The sequence below is a fragment of the Cuculus canorus genome, chromosome 5 (genome assembly GCF_017976375.1).
Source record: "Cuculus canorus isolate bCucCan1 chromosome 5, bCucCan1.pri, whole genome shotgun sequence".
Lineage (NCBI taxonomy): Eukaryota > Metazoa > Chordata > Aves > Cuculiformes > Cuculidae > Cuculus > Cuculus canorus.
In genome coordinates, this window is record NC_071405.1 from 16,247,726 (window position 1) to 16,269,436 (window position 21,711).

Consider the following 21,711-nt stretch of genomic DNA (forward strand, 5'->3'; position numbering starts at 1 on the left):
GTGACCCCCAAACACACACACTCCCTGATGTCCCGTTAACAAGTTTATTCCCCCAAAATCCTCCTGTCCCCCCTCCCTGCCCCAACCTCCTCCACTGCTGTCACAGAGCTGGGCTTTGGGCTCCCCCCTCTGTGTTTGGTAGAGAGGGGGTCCCAGGGTTGAGTTCTAGGCTCCCCCCTGTGCCCCAGGGCTGTGTTTGGTGCAAGAGAGAGGTCCCAAGGTTGAATTCTGGGCTCCCCTCCGTGTCCCAGGGCTGTTTGGTGCAAAGGGGAGATCCCAGAGTTGAATTCTGGGCTCCCCCTCGCCGTGGGGTGTTTGGTGGAGGGGGGGTCCCAGGGCTGAGTTCTGGGCTCCTCGCTGTGCCCTGGGGCGTTTGGTGGAGGAAGGGGGTCCAGGCTTGGGCTCTGGGCTCCCCCCTCACCCCAGGGCTGCATTTAGTGCAAGGAGGTTCCAGCCTTGGGCTCTGGGCTCCCCCCTCACCTGCATTTAGTGCAGGGGGGGTCCCAGGGTTAGGCTCTGGGCTCCTGCCTCGCTCCAGGGCTATGTTTGGTGCCGGGGGGACACGGGGACGGACATGGCCAGGGGACGGAGCAGGAGCTTCCAAATAAAAAACAAGTCGAAAGAAAAGCGACCTGATGCTGCGGGTGGGGGCTTTTGGGGGTGAGGGGGGGCGGCACGCGGCTCATTTCTTGGCTTTGGCAGAGTTGCGGGGCGGGGTGACGGGGCGCCCGGCGGGGTTCAGCCCGCTGAACTGCCCGTACTTGCCCTTGTTCTTATCAGCCGGCTTCAAAATCTGAGGAGGTAGAGGGAGAAAAAGAGGTGAGTAGGGTCTGCACGTTGTGTCCATCGCTGGGTTGGAAAAGATCTTTGAGATCATGGAGTCCAAGCGTCCCTGTCCACTGCAGAACCGTCCCTGAGCACCTCACCCACCCAGCTTTTGAGCCACTCCAGGGATGGAGACTCCACCTCCACCCTGGTCAACCCCTTCCAGGGCTTCACCACTCTTTTGGTGAAGAAATTGTTCCTGATATCCAATCTGAACCTCCCCTGGCACAACTTGAGGCCATTCCCTCTCGTCCCATCGCCTGTCACTTGGGAGAAGAGCCCAGCACCCACCTCCCCACAACCTCCTTTCCAGGAGCTGCAGAGAGCGATGAGGTCTCCCCTCCGCCTCCTCTTCTCCAGGCTAAACAGCCCCAGGTCCCTCAGCTGCCTCTCATAACCCTTGTTCTCCAGCCCCAGCTCCATTCCCTTCTCTGGACGTGCTCCAGCCCCTCAATGGCCTTCTTGGAGTGAGGGGCCCAAAACTGAACCCAGGATTCAAGGTGCAGCCTCACCAGTGCCAAGTCCAAGCCAGGATGCTGGTGGCCTTCCACCTGGGCCACTGCTGGCTCATATTCAGTTGGCTGTCAATCAACACTCCCAGGTCCTTCTCCTCCAGGCAGCTTTCCAGCTGCTCTTCCCCAAGTCTGGAGCTGCTCAGGGTTGTTGTGACCCAAATGCAGGACCTGGCACTTGCTGAACCTCATCCTGTTTCCCTTGTCCCCTGGATCCAGCCTCTCCAGGTCCCTCTGCAGAGCCTGGACCCATGGATCCAGCCTGTCCAGATCTCTCTGCAGAACTTTGACCCCTGGATCCAGCCTGCCCAGATCCCTCTGCAGAGCTCTGACCCATGGATCCAGCCTGTCCAGATCTCTCTGCAGAGCTTTGACCCCTGGATCCAGCCTGCCCAGATCCCTCTGCAGAGCCTCCCTGCCCCCCTGCAGAACAACTCTTCCTCCCAGCCTGGTGTCATCCACGAGCTTACTAAGCATAACCCCCGCTCCAGCTCCTTGCTCTCCTCCTTCCTTGAGGGCAGAGGCTCCCTCCAGTCCCCTGGGCCCCCTCCTGTCACCCCAGCACTATGTGAACCAGTCCCAGGTCCTGGAGGAACCCCCTAAAGCCCTCCCACCTCCCCCAAAGCTCCCCCCAGCCCACCTGAAATGAACACATCAGTGTTTCGTCCACACTCATCATGGCGCCCGCGTTGTCAAACTCTCCGCAGTAGTTGGGTGCCGAGAAGAGGGTGACGAGCTGGCGCTTGGCGAAGAACTCGTAGCCGTCCTCTACCACCTGCAAGGGCATCAGAGCTGGAGCTGAACCCGACACCCCAGAGGCAAAAATCCACCCCTTGGCGCAAATACTCACCCCCTGGGGGCAAATAAAGAGCCCTATGGGGCAAACGCACACCCCTTGGCAAACCCCTATCCCCCAGGGGCAAACCCCCACCCCCTTGGGGCAAACAACCCTCATCCAGGGGCAAATGCCCAGGCTGTGGGGAAAATAAACACCCATATGGGGCACATACCCATCCCCTGGGGCAAATAACCATCCCTTTAGGGCAAAACTCCCCCTCCAGGGCAAATACCCATTGTCCAGGGGCAAATAACCACCCCGAGGATGTAAATACCCATCCCTGGGAGCAAATGCCTCCCCTTGGTGCAAATGCCCAACCTCTGGGGCAAGTACTCAATCTCCAGGGGGAAAAAAAACACCCCTCTAGGCAAATACTCCCCCAGTATCCATCCCACAAAAGCCCCTAACACCCTCAAGTTAAACATTCCCCTCTGGGGGCAAATGCTTCCCTAGGAACCCCACTTGTAGGGACCCAGACAGCCCCTAGGGGCAAATACTGCCCTTGAGGGGCAAATCCTGGGATTAGAAACGCCTGCCCCCAACCCGATACCCGTAAGGACCCCAATTCCACCCCAAATTCCCACAGCAGTACCTGGTGTGCCCGGCAGATGAGATCCAGGTCGTGCTTGTGCAGGAACTTGGCCACCACCTCGGCCCCGAAGGTGAAGGAGACGCCGCGGTCGTTCTCGCCCCAGCCCTGCACATCCTTGTCGGGATCCGACCAGAGCAAATCGCAGAGCAGGCCCTGATCCGGCACGTCCGTGGGACGCATGATCCGCCGGATTTGCTCCATCGATTGGAGGTCAGGAGACAACCCTATGGGGAGAGGGATCAGCATCAGGTCCTGGCTCTTCACCAACAGCCCCCATCCCACCCTAAAAGCTCCTGTCCTCCTCCACAGACACTGTCCCAAAGCCCCAGACGGGCTGTGCCCACCTCCATGGCAGCAGAAGATCTTCTCATCCACGATAGCGGCGATGGGCAAACAGTTGAAGCAGTCGGTGAAGGTCTTCCAGAGCTTGATGTTGTACCGCCGCTTGCCTGCAAGGCAGAAAGTGTGGGTGCCTAACATTGCTCCTCAAGGATGCCTGGGGCTCCCCATGACCCCACCATGGGTTTGTGCCTCCCAGGGAAGTCCATGCAGCTTCCCAGAGGCCCAACAGATCCACCAAAGCTTCAGCTGCACAGGGACAATGCCATGGGGTGTCCCAGGAGGGGGCTCAGCAGCGTGGGACACTCGGTGTGGAAGGTGCTGGGAGCACCACAGTGATAGAACTTGGTTGTAGGTCCAAGGGTGGCACAGGGGTGGCAGGAGGACTTCCCTGCTCGCAGCAGCTGAGGATGGGGCTGGTGTGGGACAGCACAGGGACAACACAAGTTGATTTGCAGATCACAGAACCATGGGTTTGGGTTGGAAAGGACCTCAAAACCCATCCAGTTCTAACCCCAGGGACACCTCCCACTGGAGCAGGGGCTCCAAGCCCCATCCAACCTGGCCTTTAACACCTCCAGGGATGGGGCAGCCACTACTGCTCTGGGCAACCTGAGCCAGGGCCTCCCCATCCTCTTCGTGAAGAACTTCTCCCTAAGATCTCATCTCAATCTCCCCTCTTTCAGTTGAAAAACATCCCTCCTTGTCCTTGCCTGCGCTCCCTGATCAAGACCCCTCCCCAGCTTTCCTGATGACACCAAATTGGGTGGGAATATTGATCTACTGGAGGGCAGGAAGAGTCTACAGAGGGATCTGGGCAGGATGGATCCATGGTCTGAGGCGAGCAGGATGAGGTTCAACAAGGCTGAGTGCCGGGTCCTGCACTTGGGTCACAACAACCCTGAGCAGCTTCAGGCTTGGGGAAGAGTGGCTGGAGAGCTGCCTGGAGGAGAAGGACCTGGAGCTGCCGATTGACAGCAGCTGAACATGGGCCAGCAGTGGCCCAGGTGGCCAAGAAGGCCACCAGCATCCTGGCTTGGATCAGCCATGGTGTGGCCAGCAGGAGCAGGGAAGGGATCATCCCCCTGGACTCAGTGCTGGTGAGGCTGCACCTTGAATGTGGGTTCAGTTTTGGGCCCCTTACTCCAAGGACATTGAGGAGCTGGAGTGTGTCTGAAGAAGGGAATGGAGCTGGGGAAGGGGCTGGAGAACAGGGGTTCTGGGAGCAGCTGGGGGACCTGGGGGGTTGATCTGGAGAAGAGGAGGCTGAGGGGAGACCTCATCGCTCTCTGCAGCTCGTGGAAAGGAAGCTGTGGGGAGGTGGGTGCTGGGCTCTTCTCCCAAGGTAGAAGTGACAGAACAAGCGGAAGTGTCCTCAAGTTGTGCCAGGGGAAGATTAGATTGGATATTAGGAGCAATTTTTTCACTGAAAGAGCGGTGAAGCCCTGGAAGGGGTTGACTAGAGCAATGATGGACTCTCCATCCCTGGAGGGGTTTAAAAACTGTGTAGATGTGGCACTTGGAGACATGATTTAGTCAGCACGGTGGGGTGGGGCTGATGGTTGGACTGGATGAGCTTAGAGGGCTTTTCCAACCTCAATGACTCCATGATCCTAACACTAACTTGAGGGGCACACAGGATGGCAGTGGGGTTGTGGGGACACACAGCCATGGCCGGAGCACTCACACTCATCGTAGAAGCCGTAGATGCGGTTGATGCTGGCGCACTCATGGTTGCCACGCAGCAAGAAGAAGTTCTCAGGGTATTTGATCTTGTAGGCGAGCAGGAGGCAGATGGTCTCCAGCGACTGCTTGCCTCGGTCCACGTAGTCGCCCAGGAACAAGTAGTTGCTCTCGGGAGGGAAGCCCCCGTACTCAAAAAGCCGCAGCAGATCGTAGTATTGCCCGTGGATGTCACCTGGAAGGGACACCAGGGGGGGTTTGGAACCTCAGTCCCTCACCAGGGAAGCACAAGGACCCCTGGTTGTCCCCTGCAGCCACCGCTGGGGCTGGCCCAGCCCGTGTGTGGTGTGGCATGGGCCTAGCACTCACCGCAGATCTTCAGGGGGGCCTCCAGCTCCAGGAGGATGGGTTGGCTGAGGAAGATCTCCCGCGACTTGAGGCACAGCCCTCGGATCTCGTTCTCCGTCAGCTGCACGTTCTTGCCCGGCCGTGAGCCCTGGACTGGTCCCCCCCCACCCCAAGAGAGAACAGAGTCAGGAATCGGGGCCCAGCCCATGCCCACGGAAGTGTTTGGGTGTCCTCCCCACTCCCCTGAGACCCCCAACTCCCCCCAAACTCCCCTGTTGTCTCCCAACCCAATATCCAGGCCTCCATTCCCTCACGATCCCCCCAGTATGCAGCCCCCCAACAGCCAAGCCCAAGACCCGCTCCCCACCTCTACGTGTTCTCACAGCCCTGAGCCACCCCAAGGAAAGGGGGCTGGTTGGGGGGGAATTGGGGTCAATGTGTGGGAAGAATGAGGATGTTTGGGGGGGGCTGGAGGCTGTTAGAGGGGTCTGGAGTCACTGGGGGTCGAGAACATGGCTGTTGAGGGGGGAAAGGGGATGTTTGGGGGCCCTGGAGGCTGTTGGGGGGGGAATAAGGATGTTGGAGGGGGAAAGGCGTGTTTGGGGGGGGAGCTGGGGGCTGTTAGAGGGGGCTGAGGTCACTGAGGGGGGGAGAATGGGGACGTGGGGGGGGGCTGGAGGCTGTTAAGAGAGGACTGAGACCACTGGAGGAAATGGGGCTGTTGGGGGGGAAAGGGGCTGCTTAGGGGGGGCTGGAGGCTGTTAGAGGGGCCTGGGGTCATTGTTGGGGGGAATGGGGCTGTTGGGGGGAAGGGGATGTTTGGGGGGGTCTGGAAGCTGGGGTGGGAATGGGGCTGTTGGGGGTGGAATGAGGATGTTGGGGGGAAACAGGAGTGTTTGGGGGAGCTGGGGGCTGTTAGAGGGGACTGGGGGTCACTGAAGGGGAGAATGGGGATGGAGGGAGAAGAGGAAGTTGGGGGAGAGACAGAAGGAATGCCTTTGGGGGGGTTCTGAGGCAGCAGGGGGTCTCTGAAGCCATTATGGGGGCGATGTGGTGTCTTTGTTGGGGGGGGACCCTGAGACCATTACAGGGGGGAGGGGAGGTCTTAGGAGGGGTTCCCAAAACTATTTGAGGGGGTTCCAAGCTCACGGGAGGGACCCAGACTGGTGCGGAAGGGGTCTGTGAGACCGCAGGGCGGGCTAAGATCGTTATAGGATGGAGGGGATGTCTTTGAGGGTGGAGGGGGTCTGAACCCATGGGGGGGGTCCCAGGCTGTGGAGGGTCCCTGATATCATTACTGAGGGGAGCAGGGGATCTCTTTGGGGGGGTCCCAAAACCAAGGGAGGATCCGAGTCCACTGGGGGTCCCTGAGACCATTATGGGGTGGGGGGATGCCTCTGGGGGAGGTCCCGAAGCCATGGCGGAGCCCTGAGACCATTATGTGGGGGGGGTAGGGGAGATCTTTGCGGGGGGGTCCCGAGGCCATGGGAAGGACCCTGGAGCCATTCTTGGGGGGAGAGAGGATGTCTTTGGGGGAGGTGCCAGGCTGCGGGAAGGCCCTGGGGCCATTGTGGGAGGAGCAGGAGATGCCTTTGGCGGGGGCCCCGAAGCCATGGGGGGGTTCCAGGCTACGCGAAGACCCTGAGACCATTGAGGGGGGAAGAGGATGTTTTTGTGGGGGTCCCGAAGCCATGGGGAAGGGGGGTCCCAGGCCGGTAGGAGGGGGGTAGGGAAGGTCTTTGGGGGGGTCCCAAGCTGCAGGGGGGAGACCTTGAAACCATTATGGGGAGGTAAGAGGATGACTTTGGGGGCGTCCCGAGCCCTCGGGGGGGTTCCAGGCCGCGGGGGGGCCCCAGGCCGCGGGGGTCCCCGAGGCCATTACGGGGGGGATGGGAAGTCTCAGGGGGGTCTCGGACCCTCGGGGGGGCCCCCGGGCCGGTGGCGGGTCCCCGGGGCCGGCGGCGCCGCTCACCCTCCAGGAGGCGGCTGATGATGGAGTCTAGGTTGAGCTTCTCGGTGTCCGCCATGGCCGCCCAACGAGCCGCCCCGCCCCGGCCACCGAGAGTGGCTCCGCGGCCAGAGCGGCGCCCCTGGAACCCGCCCGGACTGGCGCCCCCGGCGGGGAGGAGGGGGCAGTGCAGGGGGCAGAGGAGACCCGGGGGGGAACAGGGGAGAGGGGACAAAGGATGGAGAGAGGGGACAGGGAATGGGGAGAGAATGGGAACAGGAGAGAGGAGACAGAGGATGGGGATAGGGGACAGGGAATGGGGAGAGGGGAGAGGAACTGGGGACAGGGGATAGAGGACAAGGAATGGGGAGAGGGGACAAAGACTGGGGATAGAGAGAGGGGGCAGCAAAGAGAGGATGGGGGCAGGGAATGGGGACAGGGAACAAGGAATGGGGACAGGGGAGAGGGACAGAGGAGAAGGGATGGGGGACGGGGAGAGGGGACAAGGAATGGGGACAGTGAAGAGAGAAGAGGGGACAGGGTATGGGGACAGGGGACAAGGAATGAGACGGGGACAGGGGACAAGGAATGGAGATGGGGAGGTCAAGGAATGGGGACAGGGGAGAGGGGACAGGGAATGGGGACAGGTAAGAGAGGGCAGAGGAGAGGTGACAGGGAGTGGGGACAGGGAGAGGGAAAAGGGACTGTGGGCAGAGGGAGAGGGACAGGGACATGGAATGAGAAAGGAGAAAGGGGACAGGAGAGAGGGTATAGGGAATGGGGACAGGGGAAAGGGGATGGGGAACGGGGACGGGACAATGGATGGGGACAGGGGACAGAAGAGAGGGAACTGGAGACAAGGGACAGGGGACAAGGAACAGGAGGCAGTGGAAAAAGGACTGGGGAAAAGTCACAGGGGATGTGGGAGAAGGGACAGGGAGCAGGGGACAGAGGACTGGGGCAGAGCACAGGGAGCAGGGGACTGGGGACAGGGGACATGGGGAGCACAGTGACATGAGGACACCTGTGGTTTGGGTACACTCTGTGCAGGGGGACACCAGGTACCCCAGGTGCCCATATCCCAGTCCTGAGGGCACAGGGACAGCCTGGGGCCAGGGGGCACAGGGACAGCTTGGGGACTGGGATGGGGGCATGGGCACAGCCTGGGGACAGGGGACACAGGGACAGCTTGAGGACAGGGACAGGGGGCAGCCCTGGAGGAGTGAGGGCAGATGGGGTCCCTGGAATGGGGCTGTGACCGGGCGTGGGGATGCTCGGGCTCCCTGGCATGTCCCCACTTGGGGACTGCAGGGACACGTTGCGAGCAGCTCCAGGTGTTGCCAGGAGGCTGTTGCCATCCCGGTGTCCCCAGGGCCACCTCGAAGCCTGAGGTGTCCCCAAGTGTCACCCTGGACACGGGGAGGGGACTCTGGGGCCATGGCAGGGGACAAACTCGTAGAGGGTGGCAGCGCCAGGCCTGGGAGCGAGGGAAGGGATGCAGGGATTGTGTCCTCCCTGTTTGTCCCCTGCCTGCCCCCCTTCCCATCCCCTCCCTGCCCCCTCTCTCTCCCCCTGCCTGCTCTGCCTGTCCCCAACCTGCCCCCTTGCTCCCCCCCTCCCTTTCCCCTGCTGTCCCCCTCCTTGTCCCCTGCCTGTCCCCCCCAGCAGCCATGAATCAGCCCCCAAGGTGTGGCCCAGGTAAACAGGCCGTGGGGACAGATCAGGGGTGGCACTGGCACTGCCACCACCCGCGCTGTCCCATGCCAGGCTGTCCCATGTCATGTCGTGCCATGTTGTGCCGTGCCAGGCTGTCCCATGCCACACTGTCCCATGCCACGCTGTGCCATGCTGGCACATGCCACGTGTGCCATGCCACGCTGTGCTATGCCGGGCCATGCCGTGCCATTCCCCGTGTGCCGTGCCATGCCAGCGGGGTGGTGGGGTTGTCCTGGCTGGTGACATTCCCCTGGCCCCCGCGGTGACATTTCTGCTCCGCGGTGTCAGCTTCGCCGCCGGCCTGGGCTGACCCCGCTGAGCTGGCCCTGTCCCTGCCCCATCTCCCTTGTCCCCCCTCCCTGTCTCCTATCCACCATTCCTGTTCCTTTCCCCGTCCCAAGTTCCTTGTTTCCCTGTCCCCTATCCCCCATCCCTGTCCCTCTCTCCATCCCATGTCCAAAGTCCCTTGTCCCCTCTCCCTGCCCCTGTCCTCCATCCCTTGTTCCCTGTCCCACATCCCCTGTCCCATGTCCAATGCCCCTTTTCCTCTCTTCCTCTCTCCTGTCCCCCCTCCCTGTCCCCTATCCCCTGTCCCCCCCCCCGCCCCCCCGCCCCGCCCCCGGGGCCGCCCCGCTCGGGCAGGAGGCGCCGCAGCCACCGGAGGGACCGGGTGTCACCGCCACTGCCACCAGTGCCACCAGTGCCACCAGTGCCACCGCCGGTGGGTGCTGCCGCGAGGGGAGCGGGGCTGGGTGGGAGCTTGGGGGGCGCCGTGCACGCACCGGGGGCGGGGGGCTTGCACGAGTGAGTGTGCACGAGTGCGTGTCTGTGCGTGTGCACGAGTGTTTGCGTGTGTGCATGAGTGCTTGTGCACCAGCGGCTGTGCGTGTGCACGAGTGTGTGTCTGTGCCTGTATGTGCGTGTGTGCATGCATGAGTGTGTGAATGTGCACGAGTGTGTGTGCATGTATGTGTGTGTACAAGTGGGTATTTTTGCACAAATGTTTGTGTGTGCGCATGTCTTTGTGTGTGCATGAGTGTGTGTGTGCATGAGTGCTTGTGCAAAAGTGTGTGTGTGCACAAGTGTGCATGTCTGTGTGCCTACGACTGCGTGTGTGCACGAGTGAGTGCATCTGCACAAGTGTGTGTGCATGCATGGGTGTGCATAAGTGTGTGATGCTGTGTGTGTGCGTGTATGTGTGTGTATGAGTGAGTGTGCACAAACATGAGTGTGTGTGCATGAGCATATGTGCATACCTCTGTGTGTGTACGAGTGTGTGTGTGTTCACGAGTGAGTGCATCTGCACAACTGTGTGTGCATACATGGGTGTGCATAAGTGTGTAAGCCTGTGTGTGCGTCTGTGCACCTGCATGTGTGTCTGTGTATGTCTGTGTGTGTGTGCACAAGTGTGTGTGTCTGACATCGTGTGTGTGCACACGTGCATGTGTGTGTTCACATGCATGTGACACTGTGTATGTGTGCAATACCATATGTGTGTGCACAGGTGTGTGTGCATGGATGTGTGTGTTTGCACTAGGGCTCTGTATGCATGAGTGCATGTGTGTGCATGTGCATGCATCTGCATGTGTGTGTGCGTGCACACCGGGGCTGTGTGCATGTATGCATGTGTGCATGCCTCTGTGTGTGCACCCATGTGTATGTGTGTGCATTTGTGCATGTCTGTGTGTGCATGCGTGTGCATGTGTGCATGTGTGTGCATATGCACATATGGATGTCTCTGTGTGTGCATGCATCTATGTGCACGTGTGTGCACGCATGCATCTGTGTGCATGCATGGGTGTGCATGGGTGTGTGCGTGGGTGTGTGCAGTGCATGCATGTGTGCACGCGTGTGCAATGGATGCATGTGTGTGCATGCACACGCGTGTGCGCAGTGGCAGTGGGTGGCAGGCGTTGGCTGTGCTGGTGGCCCTGTGCCTGGGGTGACAGTGACACCGTAGGCAGCTGGAGCTGAGCCAGGGGACGTGCGAGGTGGCACCTCTGCCATGCTGGGGGGACAGGGACACACTGGCACCCGGAGCCAAAGCCCCGCTGCATCCCCACACCCCTCTCTGTCCCCATGGCCATGCTTTGCCCCCACCATCCTGCTGTGTCCCCACACCCCGCTGTATCCCCTGCCCCAGTGTCCCCACACCCCATTGTGTCCCCAAACCCCCCTGTGTCCCCAAACCCCTCCGTGTCCCTATGGCCCCACTTTGTCCCCATCATGCCCTTGTGTCCCCAAACCATGTCCCCCTGTGTCCCCGCACCCCACTGTGTCCCCACACCCCGCTGTGTCACTATGGCCCTGCTTTGTCCTCACCACCCCCTGTATCCCCACTGCCCCCCTGTGTCCCCACATCCCACTGTGTCCCATCTGTCCCCCTATGTCCCCAAACCCTGCTGTGTCCCCACCTTCCTGTGTCCCCACACTCTGCTGTGTCCCTACATCCCACTGTGTCCCCTCCATCCCCCCATGTCCCCACACCTCGCTGTGCCCCCAAACCCCCCTGTGTCCCCACACCCTGCTGTGTCCTCACTGTCCCTCTGTGTCCCCGTGGCCCCCCTGGACTCGTCCCCAGCCCTGGGGACAGGGGTGCGAGTGTGGCCCAGGGCGCGGGTGCCAACGCTTGGCACGAGGTCCCTGTTCCCCCCCGGCCCCCGAGGGGACAATGGGGCTCTGTGCCACCCGCCTAAGCTGGGGCACGGGGCTGGGGGACGGGCACCCCGGCTGGCACGCTGCGGGTTTAAAGGACAGGGTTGTCCCATGTCCCCTGTGCCTGGCGTCCCTTGTCCCTCTCAGGCCATCGCTGGTACCCCAAGGTACCCGGGGGTGGCACGGGGGACACAAGTGTCCCAGCTTGGGGACAGCAGGCATGGAGGGGGCACAGGGGGATCCCCGGCGAGGGGACACAGGGAGCCCTGTGCCAGCTCCAGGTCTGGGTTTGGGGGAGCCAGTAAGCAGGGGACTGAGCAATGTGTCCCCAAACCCTGTCACTGTGTCCCCAAACACTGTCACTGCATCCCCAAACCCTGTCACTGAGGGACACCATGAACGGGGGAGGGCTGCAGCACTCAGCTCCATGCCCAGGCGCCCTGCTGGAAGCTGGGGGACCTCCTGGAGGGCACAAGAGGACCCTGAAAGCCTGGCTGGGTGTCCCCAGGCCACCTTGGTACCCCTGGACAAGAGGTCGCACCCCACCACGCTGAGCCGGCACGGGATTACATTAATCCCTGTGCTGGCTCAGCTGCTGCCAGGGTCACCGGGGCTGGCACCGAGGGGACAACCCGGGGTCAGGGGAAGGTGACAGGGGGTGGTGGGTTCCCAGCAGCCCCGGTGATGCTGCCCGTCGGTCTCTTTGCAGCCTCTCGGTGCCCAGGATGGTGAGTGTCCCCCCCGGTGCCGGGCAGCAGGGCACACGGTGCCCACCGGCCGCGTCACCCCACGGGGACAAGGGACGCTTTGTCTGGCCCTGGTGGCCCTGGTGGTTGGCACTGCCCCGCTGTCCCCGAGGCAGTGGCACAGTGCCCGGCACACGCAGCCCCCCAACACCCACGGTGCCCCTGCCCCGTGCCAGCCCCTCAGCCCATACCAGCCCCACATCAGCCCCATATCAGCCTCACGCCAGCCCCATATCTGCCCCACACCAGCCCCATATCAGCCCCACACCAGCCCCCTATCAGCCCCATGCCAGCCCCTCAGCCCATACCAGCCCCACATCAGCCCCATATCAGCCTCACGCCAGCCCCATATCTGCCCCACACCAGCCCCACACCAGCTCCCTGCCAGCTCCATATCAGCCCCTTAGTCCCATGTCAACCCCTTAAACTCATGCCAGCCCCTTAAACTCATGCCAGCCCCATTCCAGCCCTATATCAGCTCCACAGTCCCATGCCAACCCCTTATCCCCATGCCAGCCCCATTCCAGCCCCATATCAACGCCACAGTCCCATGCCAACCTCTTATCCCCATGCCAGCCCAATATCAGCCCCACAGTCCCATGCCAACCACTTAAACCCATGCCAGCCCCATATAAGCTCCTTATCTCCCTGCCACACCATGCCAGCCCCATTTGAGCCCCTTATCTCCACGCCAGCCCCATGCCAATCTCTTATCTCCATTCCAGCCCCATGCCTGCCCCTTATTCCCATGCCAGCCCCATATCAGCCCTGTAGTCCCATGCCAACACCTTAAACTCATGCCAGCCCAATATCAGCCCCTTATCTCCATGCCACCCCATGCCAGCACCGTATCAATCCCTTATCTCTATGCCAGCCCCATGCCAGCCTGATGCCAAACCCTTATCCCCATTCCACCCCCATGCCAGCCCCATATCAGCCCCTTATCTCTATGCCAGCCCCATGCCAACCCCTTATCCCCATTCCAGTCCCACGTCTGCCCCTTATTGCCATTCCAGCCCCATGCCAGCCCCATATCAGCCCCTTATCTCTGTGCTAGCCCTATGTCAACCCCTTATTCCCATGCCAGCTCCATCTCAGCCCTATAGTCCCATGCCTGCCCCTTATCCCCATTCCAGCCCCATATCAGCCCCTTATCCCCATTCCAGCCCCATGCCAGCCCCATGCTATACCTTTATGCCCATACCAGCACCATTTCAGCCCCACAGTCCCATGCCAACCCCTCAAACCCATGACACCCCATGCCAGCCCCATATCAGCCCCTTATCTCCAAGTCAGTCCCATGCCAACCTCTTATCCCCGTTCTAGCCCCATATCAGCCCCTTATCTAGCCCCTGCCAGCCCTTTAAGTCCATGCCAGCCCCATATCAACCCCATTCCAGCCCCATATCAGCCCCTTATCCCCCTTCCATCCTCATGCCTGCCCCTTATTCCCATGCCAGCCCCTTGCCAGCCCCATATCAGCCCCTTGTCAGCTCCATATCAGCCAACCTCTTAAACCCATTCCAGCCCCATGCCAGCCCCCTATCTTCTGCCACTCCATGCCAGCCCCTTATCAGCCCCATCTCAGCCCCATGCCAGCCCCATCTTAGCCCCATGCCAGCCCCTTATCCCTATATCAGTCCCATAGCCCTGTGCCAGCCCCATGCCTGCCTCATCTCAGCCCCACAGTCCTATTCCAGCCCTTTATCCCCGTGCCAGCCCCACACCAGCCCCCTATGTCCCTGCCCCCCGTGCCAGCCCGCGTGTGCCCGCAGCTCTCGGTGACACAGGCGAGCGCGGAGCAGCCCCACAGCCCGAAGGAGCAGGATTGGGCCGGCCCCGAGGCGCTGTGCCCAGGCTGGCTGGAGGATGAGGGCCCCGATGGCCCCGTGCCCGAGGACAGCGGGGACCCCAGCGGTGCCACCCACGCCTACGAGGTGCTGCAGGGCGCCCTGCGCCACCTCGGGCTGCCCCACACGCTGGATCGCTCCTCAGAGCCCCGCACCGGTGGGGCACGGCGAGGGTGGCATGGGGGGACAGGGGATGGGGACACGGGGTGGCAGGGCTGGGATGGTGCTGGGGACACGGTGACAGGATGGGCACATGGGGGTGGTAGGGACTGGGATGGCAATGGGGACACAGTGACAGGTAGGGGACACAGGGGTGGAAGGGACTGGGATGATGATGGCGACACGGCACCAGGGTGGGGACATGTTGCCAGGGTGGGAACACGGGGGTGGCGAGGGCTGGGATGGTGCTGGGGACATGGTGCCAGGGTGGGGACATGGGGGTGGCAGGGGCTGGGATGGTGCTGGGGGCACAGTGACAGAGCGGGGATACTGTGGTGGAAGGGATTGGGATGGTGACAGAGTCATGGTGCCAGCCTGGGACATGGGGGTGGCAGGGACTGGGGTGGCAATGGGGACACGGTGCCAGCCTGGGGACATGGGGGTGGCAGGGACTGGGGTGGCAATGGGGACACAGTGCCAGCCTGGGGACATGGGGGTGGCAGGGACTGGGGTGGCAATGGGGACACGGTGCCAGCCTGGGGACATGGGGGTGGCAGGGACCAGGATGGTGACTGAGTCATGATGCCAGGTTGAGGGCACGTGGGTGGCAGGGACTAGGATGGTGCTGGGGACACAGCAGTGGCAGGGGACACGTCTCGGAGCTCCCAGGGTGCTGGGGACAGGATGGCAGCAGGGTCCCCATCCGCGGGGCTGTTAACCCTTGCCTGGCTGGCAGGATTTGGCCCACTGGACGTGACTGTCTGCATCCTGGGCTCACCCACCGTCTTCCTGCCTGTCCTGCTGGAGGGTGGCACCCGCTGCCCAGGTGGGTCCCAAACCCCCATCCCCACCCTGTGACCCACACGGTGGGCTCCCCATCCCCCCACCCTGGCTGCTCCAACCCTTGGCCAAGGGGTCCCCAGACCTTCCACCCCAAACCATGCACCTGCGGGACCAAGACCGGGAGGGAAACTGAGTCAGGGGGTGAAGGTGCCACCAGCCCCACATCTCCAGCCCCATTAATACCAGTTTGAACCAGTGCCAGCACCAGAGGCCACCCCAGGGTGATGGGGCAGCAGCACCCCCTTGCCCTGTGCACCCTCCCTGGGTGGGTGTCCCCCAGGGGAGGTCTCAGGGCAGGGGATGGGTGACATCCACTGTCCCCCCCAGGTGCCATGGTGCTGTGCCTGTCACCCACCTGGGCCACCCGCGTGCCCTCGGTGACGTCCCCCGGTGCCTGGTCCCTGCTGCTGTCCCGAGGGGTCTCCTTCGAGGCGGGGGGACACAGCACCCTGGACACCTTTGTCCCCCCTCGCCGTGCCAACTACGTGACAGGCACCATCGCGGCGGAGGACCCCAAAGGTGGCTGGGTGGGCGAGGTGGCCCGTGACCTCGATTGCCCCACGGGGTGCTCGGTGCCACTTGCCCACCGCCTCGAGGACACGCTGGTCACCCGGTGGGTGCTGGCAGCCCGCGCCGGGCTGCCTGTGCCCCCCACCCTGGCTTTTGTCCTGGAGGCTGCGGGCCACCTGCCCGCTGAGCTGGTGGCCCCCGGGGTGAGGCTAGTGAGGCTGGAGGATCCCCAGGGCCAGGAGAAGTTGGTGCAGGAGGAGGTGGACGCCTTTCTGGGGGGCAGCACCATGGAACCCTACAGCAAGGTGGGCATGGGGAACCCATGGGGCGTAGGGTGGGGTGGGCAGTGGCACCCAGGGACACGGATGAGGTGTAGAGGTCAAGGTTATGGGCATGGGATGTCATGGGAGGCACCCATGGGGCATGGTGGGGCAACCATGGGGTATAGATGGGGTGGAGGAGTCAAGGTCGTAGGCACCGGAGGGCGGTGGGATGGAACAGGGTGGCATGGTGACGTGGGTAGGTAGTGGGCTGGCCATGGTGTGGGTGACATGGGTAAGTGGTAGAGTGACACCATGGCATGTGGTGGCCCGTTGGTGCCCGCAGGTGGTGGTGCGGCCAGCGGGGTGGCGGTGGCGTGGGACGGGCGCCCGCAGCACCCACGGGAAGGCGGAGGTGGTGGCGGTGGCACAGGCGCTGGTGGCCCGGCTGCACGGGCTGCGTGAGGAGGACAGTGTCCTGCTGGAGGCCTTGGTGCCCACCGCCTGCCTGCCCGCGCCACCCCCACGTAAGCCCCCGCCACGCCTTGCCATGGGTGGGTTGGTGGCCACTGGGACAACGAAACTCCTGGGCTCCTGGGGCAGCACGTGAAGGCGGCCATCCTGGATCCCTATGGCCTCCTGGGGTGGGGGAGAAGATCAACTTGGGCCCCCACTGACCCTTGGGGTGGAGGGGATGGGGGCCATCCTGGTCCTTCATGGTCCCTTGGGGTGGGGGAGAAGGCCACCCTGGTCCCTCATGGTTGTCTAGAGCAGGGGAGAAGATCACCCTGGTCCCTCATGGTCCCCTAGGGCGGGGGAGAAGGTCACCCTGGTCCCTCATGGTCCCCTGGGGTGGGGGGAAGGTGACCACTCTGAACAATCACACTTCCCTAGGGTGAGGGAGAAGATCGCCCTGGTCTCTCATGGTCCCCTGGGGTGGGGGAGAAGATCACCCTGGTCCCTTGTGGTCCCCTGAAGCAGGGCAGGGTAGTGGGGTGACCACCTTGGGCTCCACTGGGACTGGGGGTGACCATGGCCCTGCTGTGTCCTGGGGCTGGGGTTGGTCCCGGGTGCCCAGGGGGTTGGGCAGGGTCCCCTGTCCCCAGACGATGGCCGTGCCTGCCCTGTCCTCGCCCCCCAGGCAGCCCAGCCCCGCGGCTGCCCGTGGCCCTGCGCATCTGCACCCTCGTCTGCAGGTCCTGGGGGAACCGGCCCCAGCTCTGCCAGGTACGGCCCTACCACCCCACGGGGGCCATCCCCACCCCCAGGCCATAGTGGCCATCCATCTCCCCACACCCTGGTGCTCCTGTGTGTCCCCAAGCCATGGTTGCCATTCATATCCCCACGCCCTGGTGTCCATCCATCCATCTCCTCATGCCCTCATGGCCCTGCATGTCCCCAAGCCATAGCTGCCATCCATATCTCCATGCCCTGGTGGCCCTGCACACCTCCAAGTCATGACAGCTATCCATGTCCCCATGCTCTGCTGGCCTCGAGTCCCCCCAAACTATAGTGGCCATCTATGCCCCATGCCCTGCTGGCAGCCAACGTCCCCAGGCTATGGGATGACAGCCAATGTCCCCTGGCTACAGGGTGGCAGCCAATGTCCCCAGGTGATGGGGTAGCAGCCAGCATCCCCACTCCCTGGGGTGGCAGCCAATGACCCCAGGCTATGGGATAACAGCCAGTGTCCCCACTCCCTGGGGTGGCAGCGGGTGTCCCCAAGCTATGAGATGACAGCCGGTGTCCCCATGCCCTGGTGGCAGTGGGTGTCCCCAGGCTATGGGATGACAGCCGATATCCCCATGTCCTGGGGTGGCAGCGAGTATCCCCAAGCTATAGGATGACAGCCAGTGTCCCACTCCATGGGGTGGCAGCAGGTGTCCCCAAGCTATGGGATGACAGCCGGTGTCCCCATGCCCTGGTGGCAGTGGCTGTCCCCAGGCTATAGGATGACAGCCGGTGTCCCCATGCCCTGGTAGCAGTGGGTGTCCCCAGGCTATGGGATGACAGCCGGTGTCCCATGCCCTGGTGGCAGTGGGTGTCCCCAGGCTATGGGATGACAGCCGGTGTCCCCATGCCCTGGTGGCAGTGGGTGTCCCCAGGCTATGGGATGACAGCCGGTGTCCCCATGCCCTGGTGGCAGTGGGTGTCCCCAGGCTATGGGATGACAGCCGGTGTCCCCATGCCCTGGTGGCAGTGGGTGTCCCCAGGCTATGGGATGACAGCCGGTGTCCCCATGCCCTGGTGGCAGTGGGTGTCCCCAGGCTATGGGATGACAGCCGGTGTCCCCATGCCCTGGTGGCAGTGGGTGTCCCCAAGCTATGGGATGACAGCCGGTGTCCCCAAGCTATGGGATGACAGCCGGTGTCCCCATGCCCTGGGGTGGCAGCTGACGTCGCCATGCCGTCGCGTGTCCCCGCAGGTGGCGTGTGCGGTGGGGCGCGCTGAGTGCCTGGTGGGGCACGGGGCATCGCTGCCGCAGGGCCTGGACTCCAGCCTGCAGCAGTGGGGCGTGGTGGCCCCCGGCCAGCGCCAGGCCCTGGCCACACGCCTCCAGGCGGCTGCCGAGGCCGCCATGGCCGCGCTCATGGCCACTGAGGCTGAGCTGAGTGCCCAGCAGCGCGGCGGCGCCCGCGCCCGTACCGACCTCCTGGGTGAGTCTTGGGGGGCAGCGCCAATCCCCACAGGCCACCCCACAGCGCTGGCCCGCGGTGTCACCATCTCTGTCCCCAGGGGTGGATTTCTTGTTGGCGTGCGTGGACGACACCCTGGAGCTGGTGGCCTTGGCTGCCAACAGCCAGCGGTGCCTGGAGACCTGTCTGCTCGCCGAAGCCATGGGGCGCGCCGTGGGGCAGCCCTCTGGCGACCTGCCCTGCCTGCTGGCTGAGGTGCTGCTGCACCAGGCGCAGCGTCACCTCGTCGAGGGCAAGGACATCCTGCTCATCGGGGCTGGTGGCATCAGCAAGGGCTTCGTCTGGGAGGCGGCTCGCGACTATGGACTGAGGGTGAGCGAGGCTCAAGGGGCGCTGCCATCAGTAGGCTTCAGAGTGAACGCCGGGTGCCAAGCAGTGGCACCTCATGTGCTGCCTCCACCCGGTTGGTGAGGTGGCATGGATGCAGCGCTGAGGTGGGCACCCGACGTCTTGTGTCCTCTACCATGGTGACACCTCTTTGGGGACGCAGATCCACCTGGTGGAGTCGGACCCGGAGCACTTTGCAGCCGAGTTGGTGCAAACCTTCCTGCCCTATGACAGCCGGGAGCACCGGCATGATGAGGAGCACGCTGAGCGGGTGACCGAGCTGCTCCGCGCCCGGGGGCTGCAGCCCCACGCCTGCCTCTCCTACTGGGACGACTGCGTCGTACTGGCGGCACTGGTGTGCCAGCGCTTGGGGCTCCATGGCTGTTCCCCCGCCGCTGTCCGCGTGGCCAAACAGAAGAGCCGGACCCACCAGCACCTGCAGAGGTGCTGCCGCGGCCGCCCACCACCCTCCACCTTCGCTGTGCCGTGCCACCGGCTGCAGAGCCACGGTGATGTGGAACGGGCGGCCACCACCGTGCCCTTTCCCGCCGTGGCCAAACTGGAGTTCGGGGCGGGTGGTGTGGGCGTGCGGCTGGTGGCGAATGCTGAGCAGTGCCATGAGCATGCCGCTCGGCTTTGGCAAGACCTGCGGGATGACGCTGATCACCCCGGCATCGGCTTGGGTTGGGGCAACGCTATGTTGCTGATGGAGTACGTGCCGGGCACCGAGCACGACGTCGACTTGGTGGTCTTCGAAGGGCGTTTGATGGGTGCTTGGGTGTCAGACAATGGCCCCACGCGTGTGCCTGCCTTTCTGGAGACAGCAGCGTGCCTGCCCTCGTGCCTCGCTGCTGACCGGCAGGCGCAGCTGGTGCACGCGGCGCTGCAGAGCTGCCTGGCGTGCGGGCTGCGCCACGGCGTCTTCAACGTGGAACTCAAGTTGGGGCCCGGTGGCCCCAGGTTGTTGGAGATCAACCCTCGCATGGGCGGCTTCTACCTTCGTGATTGGATCCAAGAAGTCTACGGGGCCGATTTGCTGCTGGCGGCTGTGCTGGTGGCGCTCGGCGTGGCACCGGTGCTGCCCGCACGCCCTGCGCCACGCACAAACTTGGCCGGCGTGATGTGCCTGGGCTCGGAGCACGGGGCAACGCTCGGGGGCGGCGGGGCGCTGGGGGCCCTGCGGGAGCTGCAGAGCCGCGGCCTCGTGCGCCTCAACCGCCTCTTTGAGGAGACATCGGGTGACGGCGAATACGAGGAGCCGTGCCTGAGTGTGGCGTGCAGCGGGGCGACGCGGGCGGAGGCGTGCCTGCGCCTGCTGGGGCTCTGCCAGGCACTGGGCATCGACTCGCCCCGCTACCCTGTTGAGCATTTCCTATCTCACTTCAAATAGCGCTGGGCAAGCAGCGGGGCGTGGGGAGCGAGGGTGACCACCCACTGCCCTGACACCCCCACCCAGAGCCCCGCCGCCCTTGGCCCTGGCATCACCCTGGCACCCTGTCCCACCACCCCATCCCATGCCATTGCTCTGACACCCCATCGCATCACCCAAATCCATGCCATCACCCTGGTACCCCATCCCATCACCCCATCCCATGCCATCACCCTGGTACCCCATCCCATCACCCCATCCCATGGCATTGCCTTGGCATCCTGTCCCACCACCCTATCACCCCATACCCTGTCCCACCACCCCATCCCATGGCATTGCCACGGCACCCCATCCCCTGTCCCACCACCCTATGACCCCATCCCATCCCATGGCATCATCCTGTCCCACCATCTGATCACCCCACCTCCATCGCACCGCCCCATTGCCCCATCCCATGGCATCACCATCCCATCCCATTCCATAGAAGCCCCCTGGCACCCCATCCCTGTCCCACCACCCCATCCCATGCCATCACCCTGGCACCCTGTCCACCACCCTATCACCCCATCCTCTGTCCCACCACTCCATCCCATGGCATCACCCTGACATTCCAACCCCTGTCCCACCACCCTATGACCCCACCTCCATCCCACTGCCCCATCCCATGGCATTGCCCTGGCACCCCATCCCATAGCAACCCCCCTGGCACCCCGTCCCCTGTCCCACCACCCTGGCACCCCATCCCCCAGCATCCCCCTTTCCTCCCAGTATCCCATTCCCTGGCACTTCCCCCTGTCCTGGCATCCTGAGACCCCAGCCCCTGGCATCCCCCAGCCCCTAGCATTGCCCCCCCTGCCCTGACTCCCTGGCCGCTAGCATCCTCCCCATCCTGGCATCCCATTCCTTGGCATATCTGCTTCCTCACTCCTGGCAATCCTCTCATCCTGGCAACCCCCCTGCCCTGAGACTCCATCCCTTGGCATCCCCCATCCCTGGCATCCCCCATCCCTGGCATCCTCTGCCCCTGCCCAGACTCCCTATCCCTTGCCATTCCATCCTTTCCTGTCACCCCATCCTGTGGCATCCCCCTCGGGTCCTGGCATTCCCCTTTTTTCCTGGCATCTCCCCAGCCCTGCCCTGACTCCTTATCCACTGGCAGCCCCTCTCACCCCCATCCTGGTATCCCATCCCCTGGCATCTTCCCCCTTGCCCTGAGACCCCATCTCCTGGCATCCCGCATGCCCTCATTCCCTATCCCTTGGCATCCCCACCCACTCCGGGCACCCCATGCCCTGGCATCCCCCCCCAATCCTGGTATCCCATCCCCTGCCCTGGCACCCCGTTCGCTGTCCCCCCATTCCAGCCGCAGTGTCCCCTGTCCCTGGCGGGGGGGGGTGCCTCTGCCCGCCCCGCGCTGTCCCCAGGGCACACAGGGTCCCCTTGGCCAACGGTGGGGGAGGGCAGCAGAGGAGGGGGTACCAACTGGGGGGGACAC

The 21,711-nt window shown here is 63.3% G+C and overlaps 2 protein-coding genes across 6 annotated transcripts; one reads left to right on the top strand and one right to left on the bottom strand.

Moving 5' to 3' along the window:
- Window positions 1–94: 94 nt before the first annotated feature.
- Window positions 95–7,268, bottom strand: PPP1CA (protein phosphatase 1 catalytic subunit alpha). The gene is made up of 7 exons (XM_054067666.1): window positions 7,110–7,268; window positions 5,159–5,290; window positions 4,794–5,024; window positions 3,112–3,216; window positions 2,768–2,991; window positions 1,978–2,112; window positions 95–793 (listed from the first exon to the last, which is right to left on the bottom strand). Exons 1-7 carry the CDS (start codon window positions 7,162–7,164, stop codon window positions 683–685), a joined length of 993 nt encoding a protein of 330 aa, XP_053923641.1. The 5' UTR covers window positions 7,165–7,268; the 3' UTR covers window positions 95–682.
- A 2,215-nt stretch (window positions 7,269–9,483) lies between these two features.
- On the top strand, window positions 9,484–21,186 carry CARNS1 (carnosine synthase 1). 5 transcript variants are annotated; one of them, XM_054068397.1, is made up of 10 exons: window positions 9,484–9,522; window positions 12,166–12,184; window positions 13,978–14,209; window positions 14,948–15,037; window positions 15,382–15,869; window positions 16,171–16,351; window positions 16,903–17,051; window positions 18,250–18,481; window positions 18,561–18,832; window positions 19,011–21,186. In XM_054068397.1, exons 2-10 carry the CDS (start codon window positions 12,182–12,184, stop codon window positions 20,235–20,237), a joined length of 2,874 nt encoding a protein of 957 aa, XP_053924372.1. In that variant the 5' UTR covers window positions 9,484–9,522; window positions 12,166–12,181; the 3' UTR covers window positions 20,238–21,186. The 5 variants fall into 5 exon arrangements, with proteins under 5 accessions (XP_053924372.1, XP_053924371.1, XP_053924373.1 ...); XM_054068396.1 differs by lacking the exon at window positions 9,484–9,522 and having other exon boundaries at window positions 12,167–12,184; window positions 13,922–14,209; XM_054068398.1 differs by lacking the exon at window positions 9,484–9,522 and having other exon boundaries at window positions 12,167–12,184; window positions 13,922–14,209; window positions 16,966–17,051.
- Window positions 21,187–21,711: the final 525 nt, after the last annotated feature.

Bases quoted from the DNA above. Each gene is read 5' to 3' on its own strand.
- PPP1CA (XM_054067666.1), bottom strand. From the start codon at position 7,164: ATGGCGGACACCGAGAAGCTCAACCTAGACTCCATCATCAGCCGCCTC. The intron at 2,113-2,767 runs GTACTGCTGTGG...ATGCCCTTGCAG, and splicing joins TCATCTGCCGGGCACACCAG to GTGGTAGAGGACGGCTACGA. The intron at 794-1,977 runs GTGGGCTGGGGG...CTACCTCCTCAG, and splicing joins CACTGATGTGTTCATTTCAG to ATTTTGAAGCCGGCTGATAA.
- CARNS1 (XM_054068396.1), top strand. From the start codon at position 13,939: ATGTCCCTGCCCCCCGTGCCAGCCCGCGTGTGCCCGCAGCTCTCGGTG. The intron at 14,210-14,947 runs GTGGGGCACGGC...CCTGGCTGGCAG, and splicing joins CTCCTCAGAGCCCCGCACCG to GATTTGGCCCACTGGACGTG. The intron at 18,482-18,560 runs GTGAGTCTTGGG...CTCTGTCCCCAG, and splicing joins CGCCCGTACCGACCTCCTGG to GGGTGGATTTCTTGTTGGCG.